General features: G+C 45.1%; 1 protein-coding gene across 4 annotated transcripts in view; it reads right to left on the minus strand.

Moving 5' to 3' along the window:
- Positions 1 to 6,855: 6,855 nt before the first annotated feature.
- Positions 6,856 to 16,560, minus strand: part of NHSL2 (NHS like 2) — an 88,356-nt gene continuing 78,651 nt past the window's right edge. For all 4 annotated transcript variants that reach the window (XM_081041696.1, XM_081041693.1, XM_081041694.1 and 1 more), the window contains one exon: positions 6,856 to 15,770. In XM_081041696.1, the coding sequence (XP_080897822.1) occupies positions 15,461 to 15,770 (310 nt within the window). In that variant the 3' untranslated portion in view covers positions 6,856 to 15,460. The remainder of the gene's footprint in view (positions 15,771 to 16,560) is intronic.

The raw sequence follows: 16,560 nt of genomic DNA on the forward strand, positions 1-16,560 counted from the left end.
CGATTTTAAGTAGTAGTCCATACCATAGATAGACCACACTTTGTTTACCCATTCATTCACTGAAAAATGTTTGTGTTGTTTCCAGTTTGGGGCTATGACAAATGAAGTGGCTATAAACATTTGTGTCCAGGTTTTCGTGTGAATGCAAATTTTTATTTCTCTAGGATTATTTCCAAGAGTGTAATTGCTGAGTTGTATGGTAATTGCATGTATAGGTTTGTAAGAAACTGCTGTACTCATTTCCAGAGTGCCTGTACCATTGTACGTTCCAACCAGTGATGTATGCATGATCCAGTTTCTCCACCTAATCAACACCATCTTGTGTTATCACAACTTTTTATTTTAGCCATTGGATAGATATGTGCTGATATCTCTTTGTGCTTTTAATTTGCATTCCTCTGATGATTAGTGAGGTTGAGCATCTTTTCATATGTCTATTGGCCATCCTTATGTCCTCTCTGGAGAAATGTCTGTTCAGGTCCTCTGCCTATTTTTTAATTGTATTGTTAGGTTTTTTTGGTGTGGAGTTTTATGAGTTCTTTATAAATTTTGGATATTAACTCCTTACAGACGTATCAGTGGGAAATATCTTCTCCCATTCAATAAGTTGTCGTTTCCTTTTGTTGATGGCTTCCTGTGCTGTGCAAAAACTTTTTAGTTTGCTGTAGTCCTATTTGTTTATTTTTTCTTTTGTTTCCCTTCCCGCAGACTCATTCATATACCTTTTTCCTTCCTTTGTCTAATTTTTTTTTAATTCTCATTACTGATATATTCAGTTCTATTTCTTTTTTTAATTAAAGTTTATTGGGGTGACAATGGTTAGTTAAGTTACACAGGTTTCAAGTGTACAATTCTGTATTACATCATCTATATATCACATTGTGTCTAATTTTCCTAGCATAGATTCCCAGAAGGATTACTGAGTAAAATGGTATGAGCAGTTAAAATTTCCTGATGCATATTGCCAGATTTTATTTTAAAAGAATGCCATTTATTCATAGTGTTAGCAGTCAGTAAGCATGCATCAATTTGGTATTCCCTCCAGCCTGACATATTGCAATTTCTTCCACCTCCCCTCAGTTTTTGCTACTATAATAGGCAAAAAATGGTCATTCAGGTTTTAAAATTTTGTATGTCTTTGCTCATTAAGGAAGAGTAGACATTTTCCCATATGTTTGCATCCTTATAGTATTTCTTCTTGTCTGTTTGTGCCTTCGCTCGTTTTTCTCTTGTGCAGCAAGCATATTCCTGTCATGGCTGTAAAGACACAAGCTGGTGGCTCTCAGCCCTGCTCTGATATGTCCTGCAAAGCAGGGGCGGATAAGGGTTGGTGTTGTTGTCCACTCCCTTTTGGAAATTTGGGGCTTCTTTTCTCTTGGTTCCTCCTGCCCTGTCTCTTTCCTAGACTCCTTTTCCTGCAGCCCTTCCTTAAAATTTGGTGTAATTCAGAATTGTATCTTGGGTCTTTTCAAAGATGTTCTTATTGTTAAATATAACATATACATACGTACATACAGAAAAGTGCTTAAATCAAATATACCATTTGTTTGTACACGTGTAACAATAGTTACAAGTGAGCACCAGTGTGAGACCGCCAGCATTCCAGCAGTCTCCTGTGTCCTCACCAATTACAGTTTACTCTTCCTCTTAGAAGGAGCCACACTCTTCCACTGTTCACTTTTATGATAACAATTTCCTTGCTTCTCTTTACAGTTTTATCATCTATGGATGCATCCCTAAACAGGAATTTAGTCTTGCTTGGTTTTATACTTTAGTGGAATCACACGGTATGTGTTCCTCCGTAGTATTTCTCAGCTTATCCATTCTCCTTTTGACGAATTGTTGGGTTGTTTCCAGTTTGGCCTGTTCTGTGAAATGCAGCGATGAGTCATTTATAATATATGTCTTTCAGGAAAGATATGTACACATTTCCCTAGGATATATATCTAGGAGTGGAATTGCTAGGTCCTGGGGGACGCGTATCTTCAACTTTAATAGATAAAGACAAATTGTTTTCCCAAGTAATTGAACCAATTTAGATCCCCACCAGCAGTGTATCAGAGTTTCTATTCCTACACATCCTACACTAGTTATTGTATTACTAAAATATTTTGCCAGTCTGGTGGATGTCAAATGGTATGTCATTGTGTGTGTGTGATTGTATGTGTGTTTTACAGCTTTATTGAGGTATAATTGATGTACAACAAACCACACATATTTAAAGTGACAATCTTCCGAATGAACATCTGTGGAATCAGAACCACAGTCAAGATAAACAAACATATCCACCTGTCCCTTTTTACTCTCTCCTCTCTCACTGCTCATTTCTCTGATAACAGATGAGGTTAAATACCTTCACATGCTTATTGGATATTTGGATTTTTTTTTGTCATGAGCCCATACAAGTCTCTTGCCCCTTTTTCAATTGAGTTTTTGACTTTTTATGATGAGCTTTAGGAGTTCTTTGTGTATGCTAAAAATCCTTTGTTGGTTATATGTGTTGCAAATATCTTTTCCTTTTCTTTTAATTTTTTTTAAATTGGGGAATATTGGGGAACAGTGTGTTTCTCCAGGACCCATCAGCTCCAAGTTGTTGTCCTTCAATCTAGGTGTGGAGGGCGCAGCTCATCTCCAAGTCCAGTCGCCGTTTTCAATCTTTAGTGGCAGGGGGTGCAGCTCACTGGCCCATGTGGGAATTGAACCGGCAACCCTGTTGTTGAGAGCTTGCGCTCTAACCACATGAGCCATCCACCGCCTCTCCAGAAGCTCAGCGGCAGCTCATTGTCTTCAATCTAATTGTGGAGGGCGCAGCTCACTGGCCTATGTGGGAATCGAACCAGCAACCTTGGTGTTCAGAGCTCACGCTTTAACCAACTGAGCCATCTGGCCGCCCCTATCTCTTCTTTTTCTGTGGCTTGCCGTTTCCTTCTTTAAATGGTTTCCTAATTTTAATGTAGTTGAATTTTATCCTTTTCCTTTATGGTTAGTGGTTTTGTGTGTTAAGAAATCTTTCTCTACTCTGAGGTCATGAAAATATTCTCCTACCTCATCTTCCAAAAGCTTTATATTTTTGCTGTTCATATTTATTTTTTTTCTTCCCTCCTTCTTTCCCCTCCCCCCAACTCCAGTTCAAGCCATTGTTTCTCAGTCTAGTTGTGTAGGACACAGCTCCCTGGCCCATGCTGGTATTATGAGCCTTGTGCTCCACCCTGGCTGAGGCAGTCGGTCGCCAGTCGTCGGTGGGCCGCTCACAGTGGCTCACGGTAGCTCTCTCTGGCTGCCCACCTCCGGGTGTTCACCGCAGCCCAGCTCCAGGGAGAGCTGTTGTTTACAATCTTAGCTGTAGAGGGCGCAGCTCACTGGCCCATGTGGGAATCAAACTGGTGGCCTTTGGTGCCAGGAGCACGGCGCTCCAACTGCCTGAGCCACCCGGCCAGCCCCACTGTTCATATTTAGGTTTTTATCTATGGAACTGATTTCATAGTATGGTGTGAAGCTAAGTTTTTTCAATCGTGTGATATAAATAGTATAGAATGATAAGCTTCTCAATATTTACTGAACCCCTATGACAACAAATAAAATAAGGAATAAAGGGACACAGGAGAAATTTATATGGTAGAATCTGTAAAGCTCATTGGATGTAGGAGAGAAGGGGAGACATCTAGGAAAATGCCTAGGCCTCTGGCTTGTGCAAATGGCTGGATGGTGATACGATTCTCCAAGACAGGAAACACAGGAGAGGAGCAGTAGATATGGACCACTCAGGGAATGCTTGCTAAAGAGAAGGGGGAGAAGGCCAAAGAAGAGTGGAGGGAGAAACAACTGAAATTTTGAGGGAGTGGTCAGATAAGTGAGTGGGGAAGCAGGAGAATGCAATGTGGTCAACAGTACCAAGTGCTTCAAAGGTACAAGGTAGGATAAGGACTGAAAGGATCACTGGATTCTTTGACATGGGTGTCCTCAGTGGTCCTCAGGACAGTGGACCTGGTGGAGGGATGGGGGCAGAAGTCAGATCAGACAGGAACAGAGCTGCTCAATGCTGGCAGTTCTTTCATGATGTTAGTTTTGAAGAATGGAGATGAGGCACAGGACGGTAGCTGGAAAGTGACATGAGGTCCAGGAAGAGTTATTTTTAGGATGGAGAGCTGTGGATATGTATCTGTTCCAACCGGAACGAGTTAGGAGAAAGGAATCCCAGGACATTGCCTTGTTATTTTCAGAGAGAGTGACCCCTTCCTGATGAAGGCCACACCACCTCAGCTGGTGGTTTTGCTTCCCTGAGAAATTAGAAACAGCCAGAAATGACAAGAGCAGAAAAAGGGGTCATCAGAGGGAGGCCAAAGAAATGAGAAGCCGGGGATTTGCAATGGGTCTTCCACATGAATTTGAAGTGATCCTGGATTTGGGCAAGTCTAGGGGTGGAAAGAAGAACTGAATGGAGGGAACTGACTGAGACGTTCAGCAATCATGGTCTGGAAGGTGCAGTGGGGAGTAAAGGCGGAACACACTCCACCTCCACATGCCGAAGCATCGGGGGAGGGCAAAGAACCTCTGAGGAGAGGCCTTCAGCAGAAGCAGGATTCTTAGGAGAGAGGCAGGTGTCAGTTGAGCAAGGTGTTGGGGGCAGAATCTTTCTGTTTGGGTTGTAGCGGTATTTATTTATCCTAGAATTGGGATTCCAGTGGGCACAATGGAAAAGGAGAGGAGGGAGGGGAGTGGTGGAAGACTGAGTGGCAGAGCAGAAGCTTAGAGCAGTACCAAGTGAGCACTGAGGGCAAAGAGATGAGCGGAGGAGTTTCTTTTTTTTAATTAATTTATTGGGGTGACAATTGTTAGTGAAATTACATAGATTTCCGATGTACAATTCTGTATTACATCATCTATAAATCCCATTGTGTGTTCACCACCCAGAGTCTGTTCTCCTTCCATCACCATATATTTGATCCCCCCGGGGTTTCTATCCTAGCTGCCGACTCGTACATAAGAGGAACATGAAGCCCATTGGGACTGGTGCCTGGGGCTGCTCAGCAGTGGCCCTGCTGGACCAGCCTGGCGTCTGTATCGGTCAGTACTCTACACTTGGTTTGCATACGTGACATGCCCTTGGAAGAGTGTGTGAGTGGGTATTGATGAGGGCTGTGAATCACCAAATGCCGGTAAGGCCACTGGCATGTATCCAATTTAAGAAAGCTAATGAAACCAATGTAAAAGGAGTGGGAATCAGAAAATAAGAATTTGTAAGTGTTTAGCCTGCACTGCTCCTGGGAGAAAGACACCTGTGGTGGGCACAGAACTGTGTCAGCAGATGTCCTGTCAAGTGGGGGCTTGATTCCCCCACTCCTGGGAGTATTGTCAGCAAAGAATCTTCTGTAGCTGTGTCATGCAGGGTCTCAGCTCCCGCTCCCCACACAAGAACACAGGATATGGTGAAGAACACAAAAGGAACACCAACGGAGCCATAGATAGGGGAGTCATACCACTATATTCTTGCTGGCAGCTGGGTTGGAGACACAGGAAGCAGGAGCCACAAAATCCGCCGTCCTCTTCTCTGCCAACCAACCAACCAACCAACCATTGTAGCCAGGGCAGTTATATCAGTGGCTAATGCCTAACAGCTGATGGCCAACTAGTCACAGCTGATGACCATCTACTACCTGAGCCAGCACCTTTCCACGTGAGGCTGAGAGCCTGGAAACTGCTCTCTGGGACTCTGTCCGCACAAGCTGTCATCTCCTTCGGGATTGCCTTAGCTGGAGGTTACTTTACCCAAGATCGGGCCCTTTGGCCCCGCGCAGGACAAAGCTGACAGGTCATTGTAACGCCATGGACTGAGCTGAGGCTTTGTGGCGTCTGCCTTACTGTCCTTTTGTCCTGCCTAAGCCTGTCTCCTTCCATTCTCTCCCACAGATGTCTATCCTTCCAGCATTCCCTAAGACTCCACACGGTGTGTGAGCTCAGTTCAGGCTCCAGGCCTCCTGTGTATGGCCTGTGCTTCAAAGGTGTGCTCTCTCTCTTGTTAATAAATACACTGGACTCGGTCCTTGATGTGTCTGTTGAGTTTGCTCAGTGTGACTCAGACCCTTAAAGCTCCCCAAATCATGGTGTGGCGACCCTGGGAGGCTCTGACCCTGAACTGCAGGGTCCCACCAAGGTAGTGCTTGCACGACGCCCACCTGGAGCCAGCCTCCTTCTCTGGCCTTGGTCTTAAATCTGAATACCTGTTAATGTCCGAGAGGAGCCCCAGCCTCTCTCCCTTCCCTTGTAAACTGCCTAGGTTTTTCCCAGCTCTTGTGTCTTTTTGGAAGAACAGCCGCTTGCTGTCTGTGGATATGAGCTAGCACGGGGCCTGGGGAGACAAGGACGCTGGGAACAGGAAACAAAGCTCCTTTGGGGTGGGAGTTGACACCACCTGCCTGGGGGGACCACACCTTCGCACCTCGTGGGATAGAGGTGATCTGCGCCACATCTGGTCTGCGTTGTTTGCTCCTAGCCCACACTCACTCTGACTGCCCTGCTGGGTGGCTACATTGAACCGGAGAACAAAGAGGAAGTGCAGCCCTGAGCAGTTGCTATGGCAACCGCCTCCCCTCAGGAGCCTGCAACAGCCGCCCACTTCACCCCTTGTTGCCTCCATCCGCAGTTGAACTGGAGCCCCTGAGATGACTCCTCGAACACGGATTACCGGCCTGTGTAGCTCAGGTTCCTGGCTTGCTGTGTCTGTTTTGGGTACTGGGGGTGGGGGAGAATCAGATTCCATGTGTGTGGGCCCCACACTTGTGTGGTCGCTAAAACCTGGGCTTACTGTCTGAATAAAGGCATTATTGCTACAATGAAAACCAGAGAGTGAAACAGAAAACGGTTTTAACAGAAGTTGTTTATTTTAAGAAGACACAAACAGCTCTAGCTATATAAAGAATACAGTTCAATTGCTGGTAGCAAGCCAGTAAGGAATGCTTTTGTTTAAAAAGAAGAAAGAAAGAAAGGAAAAAAGGAAGACAAGAAAAAGCCTTTGTAATATCACCCCACAGAGGGTTCCCTTCCATTTTGTGTTGGGATTCTAGGAAGATTGGACTTCTGATCTGTCCTACTGTCTGCTGTCTCATCTCTGCCTTCCAGTTCAGGATGCTGGTTTGTAAATTCCTGTCTCCCTGATTTTTCTGAAGTGCACTGTTGGCACTCAGTAAGCATGGACCTGTAAGTGCATAGTAGGACTAGCCAATCCTCCTCCTTCATTTTGCTTTTGGCAAGTGTAGTACTTTTGCTGGTTTAGAGTCCAAGGTATAAGTCTGGTTCCCTTCCTAAGTCTGGAAGTCTTAGACCAAAGGCAGAAAGAAACTGTTTCACAGATGCTTTCAAATCAGGAAATCCTGAAGGTAACTCATGTCTCTGACTTCTTAAAATTTAGATGTCAGTAAGTGCATAGATCCCTGGGCTCAAATGACAGAAAGGAAGCTAAAGACCCGAACACAGGAAACCTACAGCCTGGGAGCTATGTCCTAGTGAGTGAGTCCTGATAGAACGAAAGTCCTAGCTCTCTGTATGTCGGCCTGTCCAGAGCTGCCACACAGGAGCTTCTTCAGTGATTTCCTAGGAGAAGCCAGCGCAAACCAGCAGAAAGACAAGAAAAGGCAAATGCCTCAGGAGCCCCCACCTCCTTGACCAGCTCCATCAGATCTGGACCTGGACCAGAGAGCTGCTGTGAGCACTGGAAGGGGTATGTGTGAGTGTGTATGTGTGTGTGAGAGAGCTCCATTAGGCAATGGGGCCTTCAAAGTCCACGTGGAGAGACCACGCTCACACACCCAGGCACATATCTCATCACTCGTATCCCCCACCTCTGTGTTTATGCGAGCAAATATGAAAATGTGACTCTGAGGTTTATATTCTCAAGTAGTATTAGAAGTAGACATGAACCAAAATGGAGATGTGAAGAAGCTTTAAGGAATCCAAGAAGCAGGAGGCCATCCCTAGGAGTCCATCCCAGGGGGCCAGAGCCCCGGAGGCAGGGAAGACTGGGGGCACAGAATACCTTCTGTAGTCACTGGTTTTCTTGGTGGGGCTGAGTCTAGAACAGCTCCTAAATTCGTGATGACAGTATGGGGCAGAGTGGGACAGGTGACCCAGGGTAGGGGTCCTCAACCACAGTTTGGGGATTAATGATGGGACAAAAGACATAAGAAAGCTCAGAAATCCATTCTTCCCTGCCATCTTACCCGAAACTCGAGGAAGCAGAGGCACATTGAATAACTAGGACAAGATGTCTGGAGAAAACAATGAGGGGAGAGAGTGAGAGAACTAGAGAGAGAGAACTAGCGAGAGAACTAGAGAGACAGACAACTAGAGAGACAGACAACTAGAGAAATAGAGATGAGAGAGAGAGAGACAACTAGAGAAGTAGAGAGAGAACTGGAGAGAGAGAGAGAGAGAGAGAGAGAGAGAGAGAGAGAGAGAGAGAGAGAGAGAGAATGAGAGACACATAAAGGGCGCCTATTGGAGAGTGATGGTTGTCATATGCAGCCCCTCTCCACCCACCTCTGTGTAGACTGGTCTGACAGTGCAGTAGGTGGGAGGGCAGTGAGCCACATTATCCAGTACACAATGTGGTTATCACATGGGCAGGTCACGGAGGTGCCTGTCTTAGAAGATGGTCTGGACCAGGGGTCAGCAAACTATGACAAGCTTTTTATGACCCAACAGCTAAGAATGGTATTTACGTATTTTAAGTTGTAAAAACATCTTCTTAAATGTCAGACAAATAAACAACAAAGAGGGAGATTTGCTACTGAGACCATGTGTGGTCCACAAAGTTTAAAAAATTACTATATGGCCCTTTACAGAAAAAGTTTGTCACCCCTGGTCTACATGATGGGGAAAATCCCACCAATCTCTGAGCATTCTTTTTTTTTTTTTTCTTTTAAGGAGGGCGCAGCTCACAGTGGCCCATGTGGGGATCGAACCGGCAACCTTGGTGCTATGCTACAAGCACCGCGCTCTAACCAACTGAGCTAACCTGCTACACCTGAACATTCTTGAAAAGGGAAACCAGAGAGGTCTAGGAGAAACAAGGGAACGATGGAAGAGACTGGAAATACCACTCCATATGACTAATACAGTCCTAAAGGGGCACTCCCTACAACTCCACAGAATAGTGAGGTATGCATGAACTATGGAAGGACACCCAAGAACAGCTAAAGACAGAGTCACACTAAAGAGCATTAGGCAAAGAATGTTCTGGAAAAGAGACTGCATGCAGAGCTCACTGCTGATTACGGAATTCTGTTATTGTTTGATAAGATGGACATAGAGTTTGAGCCCAGGGATTGACAAAATATCAAGCTTGGTGAAGTTTCTAGAACACAAGTAATAATCTCATGAGCATCTAACAGTCTGAGAATATCTCATAAAGTGTAAGAAGGAAAGGATAGAGTAGACTCTAGGAAAGCCTATATTGGCTTGCCCTACTTTAAACAAACACCAATTAGAAAAGTTCACACTGGGAAAGAAAAAGAGAGGCATTGACAAGAGGATTCTTTGATTTTCAAAAGAAATCACCAGAAGATTCCCTTACACAGGAAGCTTCTCTCCTTAAAAATGGAATTTGATTCAAAAAATTCATTTTTCAAACAACTTTTAAGGAAAACATCCATTGTACGAAGTAGAGCACATATTGAATTTGGAAGGAAATCAATGTTTCTAAACTGCAAATCAGTTTTGCCTTTGGATTCATGAACTAAAGAATTCTTGAGCATTTTTCCTTCAAGCATAGGTGTCAGTACACTGAGATACCTGGGAAATTCATGTGTCATAGAAGTAGATGCCAGCTCTAGGTCTTCTATAAATGTAGTGCTTTACATGAAAAAACACTGGATCCAGAGGCAGGAGACTGAGGCCGGGCCCTGCCACTGTGGGACCTTATGTAAAGTTATTTGACCTTTCTGGGCCTCACTTCCTCATCTGTAAAATGAGAAGTTGGTCCCTTTTGGCTCTAACATTCCGTGACTACAGATAAATATAGAAATAAGATAAATACAACAATCTAGAAATAAGAAATATTCCCCAAAGTAAGCGTTGAAGGCAGTAGAAAAAAGTAGCAATGAAATATAATAAAAAGAATAAAATTTTAACTACTAGCCAGAGTAAATATATCTCATTTTAAAATGAATGGGAAGATTTGCAATTTACAATCGATCAGGAGAGGTAAGAACATACATATTGATATTTCTTCACCATCATACATACGGCGGAGGAAACGAGTTTGAGGTGACTTGTACAACAAGCATTGTGTTTGCATGCATAACATTTTATAAAACGGGACATTAAAAAAGCTCAACACCACATAAGGGATACATTTCTATAAAGCTTGGCATTAAAGAGAGGCTGAGAGGGGTTAACTGGTTGTTCCAGTTCATATTTTGTTTGTGGATTTGTAGATACCAAATTCCACTATTTAGGCAAAATCTTAAAATCAAATATACTTCTGCCAGAGCCCTTCTAGAAAACAGCCACCATGGTGAAGATAGGTATTTAATGGTTGGCAATCCCCAACCAACACAATACCTTTTCCTTTTTTATATTTGTGAATGAAAAAAAAATTGTAAACCAAAATCAGACTAGATGTGTGGAGAGTGCACAAGTAGTTGATTCAATCTGATAATTTCTTCACACCAAACAACATATGCCTGACCAATATGACAATCTACAGCACTTAGCCAGAGACTGATTACTGTAACGACAGCAGAAATGACGGGAAAATTGGGATTATTGGGACAGTTGTGGCTATAGTGATTCAAGGGCTGAAGAAGTCACATCACTGGAATAGACACACACACACACACTCACACTCACACTCACAGCCCAGGGCTGCTGCGCTGCTCGTCCTGCGGCCACACTTTGAGAACCACTTGCTTCCATTGGGGGCTTGACTGAACAAGAGTATGTACCTATTTCACATAACCCATGACTTATGCAAACTCCTTTTCGCTAAAAATATCAAAAGCGTCTCAAATGTGTGTGTATAACCATTTGCTACTGTGTTCCTCTATAAATCTGTTTCAGAGTATTCTAAAACATTGTTCATTTCATATCATTATTTCAATCATTGTAATTTTTGCTGCCCTTTGATGAACGTGGCTCTTTCTACCTCTTTCCCACTCTCTTGTCCTTTTTTCTTATTAGTTTCAGGTGTACAAAGCAATGTAATAGACATTTACACTCCTCACAAAGTGATTCTCTTGTCCTTTGAAATCCCTAATATCTTAGTCACTTGGAGCCGAAATGCACGCAAAGGCGTTGGAGGAACTGGTCTCATTCTCACACCAAGCTGAGGTGATAGCGCAAAACAAGAATGGGGGGAGCAGGGGTTTGCGTTCAGTAAAGCTGTACCTCCAATCAGTTTAACAATCACCACCAATGCTGGATGACTGACATTGATCGGACAATATTGCAACAGTCTGACCTTTCACAAACAGGACACATTTTCACAAACTCTTTAAATCCTTGCGTGTTTACTCAAATGATAAATAGCATTAGTTCCATCTGTGTAAAAATGCTTATGTACAAATGAATTACCTAGGCCTTTTCAGTGGCTTTTTGTAGCCATTTCTGAGAGTCCCTTGGTGGCACTGCAGGAGATCACGGTATTTCCCTACATTCTGCAGTTAGCTGTCAGGGAATTTGGCCTTTCCACGGTGAAAAACACAGTTCTGCCACTAACTTATGCCTAAAATTCTACAAGTAGAACTTCATTCCTTTGGCTTAAGGCTTTTCCCCTGTCAAACTGCAAACGACCCTCAGAAGAGGTAGCATTAAGCCTTGAATTTAGCCCTTTCCTGAGAGCACACTTTTCTTAGCTGGGAAGAGAACAAACTAGGAGGCACTCGGGACAATGGGTGCTGGAAAGCAAGGTGTGGGGAGAATGGGATGGAAAGAGGAGCCGAGGATCCCAGCTCACTCATGATTTTGCTGATGGGCTATTCCGGTCGGCCTTCCTTACTCAAATGGGTGCTAACTTGTCACCTGGAGCACGTTATGTAGAAAGCAACCATGTTTTTGGATAATATTGAAGAGTCTGTGATGTAGAGGCATACAAAGGTTTATAGGAGTGGAAAAATAGCGATAAACATTTGGTGCAACCACAGATGGGGGTACCACCCCCCAAATCAGAAGGACCATACTTGTTCACAGGAAGGAGAGTAACTGATACTACTTTATGGAGTGTGAACGCAGGGCCAGGACCAGGGTAAGGCACTTGCACAGCCCTGACAGTGGGCGCCTCCTTAAATTTTGCACCCCAAGCCCCTCAGCCACCTCACTCTAGTCCTGGCCCTGGCAAATCATATTAAAGGGACAGCTCACCATTGTGTTACAAACGTGGTAATAATGAAAGGCTGCACTGGGGAGGAACAGAGCACTGGCCATGCACTTGACTTTTTAGGGACTAGTTGGTTTATGAGGAAGAAGGCAGATGCATGGCTGGATCTGCCGAGACTGGTAGGTACAGTGGACCGCACTCCGATCCACGTGTCGAGACAGTTACAATGGGTGTCTGGGAAAATCCTTGCTGTAGAAACTGCTCTGTCTTTGCACAGTCAAGGTGATATGTCCAGATCAGCTGGTCGATTTGTGCACATGAACTATTTTGCTGCCTGTGGCCTTGCCTCCTTAACGGGTGAACTGTCGACCACGGATGAATTCACAGGACTTGGGGCTGAGGGACAACTTAGGGCCAGGTGAGAGCCCAGGAGAGAGACCGAGGCAGGCAAAGGCCAGGAGACACCAGCAAAGCTTCCTGTCATGCTCAGAATGACTGGCTTTCTATCCTCAACATGGAAAGCACAAATATGTAACGAATACCCACCAAGTGCAAAACACTCTTGGCTACCAATTCACTCGATTATCGATTATTGTAACACCAACTCTCTTTCCCCATCTCGGCAGAAGGCAGCAAGAACGAGCTATGTGCCTTAGGGGGCAGATACACTTGAACATAACCGCCAACATGTTTCCTACTCCTAACACTCCGCCTCTCCTCTCCTTGATAATCGTAACACTGTCTTTCCGGTCCTCAGCGTTACCTCCGACCATTCCAGCTCTGCCCCAAATCCTCTTGTGCTACTGGGAAAACCACTGGGCATTTGAGGGCCACTGTGATGACACAGAAGATGTTCTAAAAATTCCAGCCAAACAGAGAATTGTACAGGAACGCAAGACTCAAGGTAATTGAAAAACGCTAAGGTGTCTGGGAAGGTCGCTTAGAGTCCTTTGGGAAAACTACCAGAGGTAGCAAGATGAGGGGAGAGGCAAATCCCACCAGAAGTAAGTAGCAAACAAGAAGCTTCCAGAAAAATCAGCAGAAGTAACAAGTCCGATAGCATGCGAGTCTCAAACTTGGCTTTAGAGTTCAGCTATTCATAATAGTTCCCTAGGAGAAAGGCCTGGCCGCCCTTCACCATTGTCAGGGAAAAGCACAAACACCCCTTCATTTCCCTACACAGCAAAATGTTTCTGTCTTTTGGAATTCTGAGTCTGGGGCAGACAAGTGTGGCATTTATATGCAAATAAAGGCCAGGAATGAATCTATTTGATTTCACGCAACACCACTGAAATTTCGTCAGGACCTTCAAACCAAATGGTTTGAATGTTTCAAAAGCAACTGAGCTTTTGCTGTTTATTATTTTAAGTGGCTGCTGTCTAAATTGGGGGAAGTGCTGATTGCAGGGGTGTTGCGGGGCCTGACATGTACTCAGAAGCCTAGGATTCAGAATTGTACCAACCGAGGGCCTAGGCTTAGGGCTTCTGTGTGAGGGGTCCAAGTCTTCTAGCACTCAGTGTGGTTTTTCAGCTGTTCTGTCCACTGGACCATGGGCCGCTGAGCTAAGAGCTTGCTTCTCATTGGTGAGCAATGTGACCTATCAAAATCAAGATCTGCTTGTCTCTGGGGCAGTTTCTGCATCCTCCAGGAGGTTCGCCAATGACTCTGTTGGGGGGTGGGGTAAAGGGGGTGTGAGGTGGGGAGGTGGGGTGTGAAGGAGGAAGGTATCGGGGAACCCTCTGTGAAGCAGGCTACAATTTCATTTGATTTCTTTCTCCCTCTTGGGAACGGTGGGCAATTAACCCACCATTATTGGTCAGCCAGTTTTCTTTGTTCACTGCTTTGTCTGTTTTTCCCCCAACCTCCCAGAGACCAGACATATGAAAATCAAATGAATCACTGCTCTTGCTTTGCTTAGAAAATTGAACTGACAAGAATAGTTAGGGCCTATAAGCTGTGGGGTGGGGGAGGAGGGGTCACAATGATTGTTCTGGGGCTCCACCAGCATCCCATTAACTCAGTTCTTACAGTCTCCCCTACATGGGTTAACTGCAAGTTGGTCAAATAGCAGAAACTAAATGGCAAAAAGTAGCCCTTTTTTGTGTTCTGGGCCATAGCAACTTGCAAGGCTTCCTTTTTAAGTTCTGGATGTATCCTTTTCTTCTATGTGTTCTCAGATTTGCATCAGAATAAAACTTCCTTTAAACCAAACCAAACCCAACCAAACACAAAGTGCAATTTGAGCTGAATGGTGGCGGGCAAGTTACACTCACTTTCTCTCCTCCATTAGCCTTTGATGATGCTGTTCCTTCAGCTAGTCACTTCCTGTAACGGGTGTCACATGCAAGTGAAATGAGAGTTCTTAGAATGCAGCATAAGCTGGGCACAGGTCCTAGCTATCGTTGGCAGACACTTGAAGGATCTCAAGGCGCATGTGTGAGTTTCCTTGGATTGGCGTGAACAAATGGCAGCCACGTTCATCGGCTGAGCTTGGTTCATCCAAAGCAACCCAGTCCTGACCTTTTCTAGCTGAGGGGTGGGGGGAAGGGTCTGTATGTTATTGAAACTCGTCACCCTGATCTCCGTGTAGACAATCAAACTGAAAAAGGCATGAAGTTCAGGACAGAGTCATATTCATATTTTGCACGACAAAAGCCATCCAATCAACCCCATACTGAAATAAGTGCACACCTGCAAACGTCTTGAGGGGGAGACATAAACTGTGGTCATCAAGGCCTCGCAGGAAAGCGAATAATCAGCAATGGCTCCCTGTGGCCCCAGGTGTGGTAGCCCCCAATCTGCTCTCGCACTGTGCCCCTCCCTCAGTGACAGGAGCAGCAGGGTCATTGATTGAAAAGATGGCACCTGTGCCCTTGCATCTGAGAATTTCTTGGGGGAAATAAGGAGAAAGTCGGTAGTAAGTAATGGCAAGATTTGAAGTATGAAAATGTAAAATGTCTGAGGATGATTAAAGTGCCTGATGATTTCAGTTCTAGATAAAGTGGTCTCTGTCCTGCTGTCCAGAGTGTGAGCTAACGTCAAAGAAACGTAGGCTCTTTTGTTATTTGCATGGTTTCTTTTGAAAAGCCTTTCTGTTCCCCCTTCTCTGCTCAGGTCTACTCACTGAAGCCTGCTTCCTCGACCTGCGCCTTAGGTACTGGGGCTGTCGGTGCTATCGTAGTCCTTTGAAAACTGTGCAATAATTCTCCGAGCCAGTGGGCTAGTGGTCTTCAGCAGTTCGGCTGCTGAGGGGCGGGACCTGGGCGTTGCCTTACTTCCCTTCTTCTGTAGCAAGGCTTTGAAATCATCGTTTCTGCCAGCATCGAGGCTGGCACAGGCCGCCGGCTCACTGATGACTGGCACTTCAGCTGTGTTCCTTATTGGTGAGTGAGAGCTCGGTCTGCTGCCTCCGGCAAAGGACTCGCCAGGCTCCTTCCAGCCAAGCAGCTTTCTTTTGGACCTAAATAACGGAAGGTTGACTTTGAGTGAATTCGTGCAGTGGACATTTCCTAATGCTTCATACAACTTCATCAATGTCAGTGAACGTCAGTGACACGATCTGGGAACTTCTATGTAGTCTCACTCACCAGCTTTCCCGTCACCACTAAGTCCTTGGACCCCCCGCCCCCTCCCACGGACTCCTTTCAATGCTCGCATCTGGAGCCACTTGTCCTGTGCCTGTCCGGGTTCTGGGACCAGAGAAGAATTTAAGGAGTTGAGGCGAGTAGCTCAGTGATTGTGAATCAAGACAGCCTGGGAGCCGATTCTATTCTAATAACTGGGCTCCTGGAGTTTCCCTCTCACCAGCTCCCTGCTCTGTGCCCTGTCCAATAACTGGCTCCCCATCTGTTCACCATTTGCCTAAGTTCCTGCTCTGATACTCAACCTGGTGCCTCACTTCACTTCTTGATCAGATTTTTTGGTACAAGGAATTCTGTGAAGGGTTAAATGTCTGTGACTACACACACAGCTGTGAGACGGCAGATGGAGTCACAATAGGCCTTGCGGTTGCTAGGAGACGAGGGGCCTCTCACTGGGCACCTGGTTCTCCTTCCCCCCCCCCCCCCCCCCGCCCCTCCTCCACTTCACCCAGAGATGTGAGTGAATTGGCGAAGTGACGCCCTGGACTGCTTTCACGTATGTGAAACTATATCTGAACTATAGTCTCCAGTTTCAATTCTGGTGGCTGCTTAGAGGTAGCAGTTTGTCTGGTGGTGTAAAAAGGAAAGGTGATTACAAGAGGAATTAAG

This window comes from Rhinolophus hipposideros, assembly GCF_964194185.1.
Source record: "Rhinolophus hipposideros genome assembly, chromosome: X".
In the NCBI taxonomy this organism is placed as follows: Eukaryota; Metazoa; Chordata; class Mammalia; order Chiroptera; family Rhinolophidae; genus Rhinolophus; species Rhinolophus hipposideros.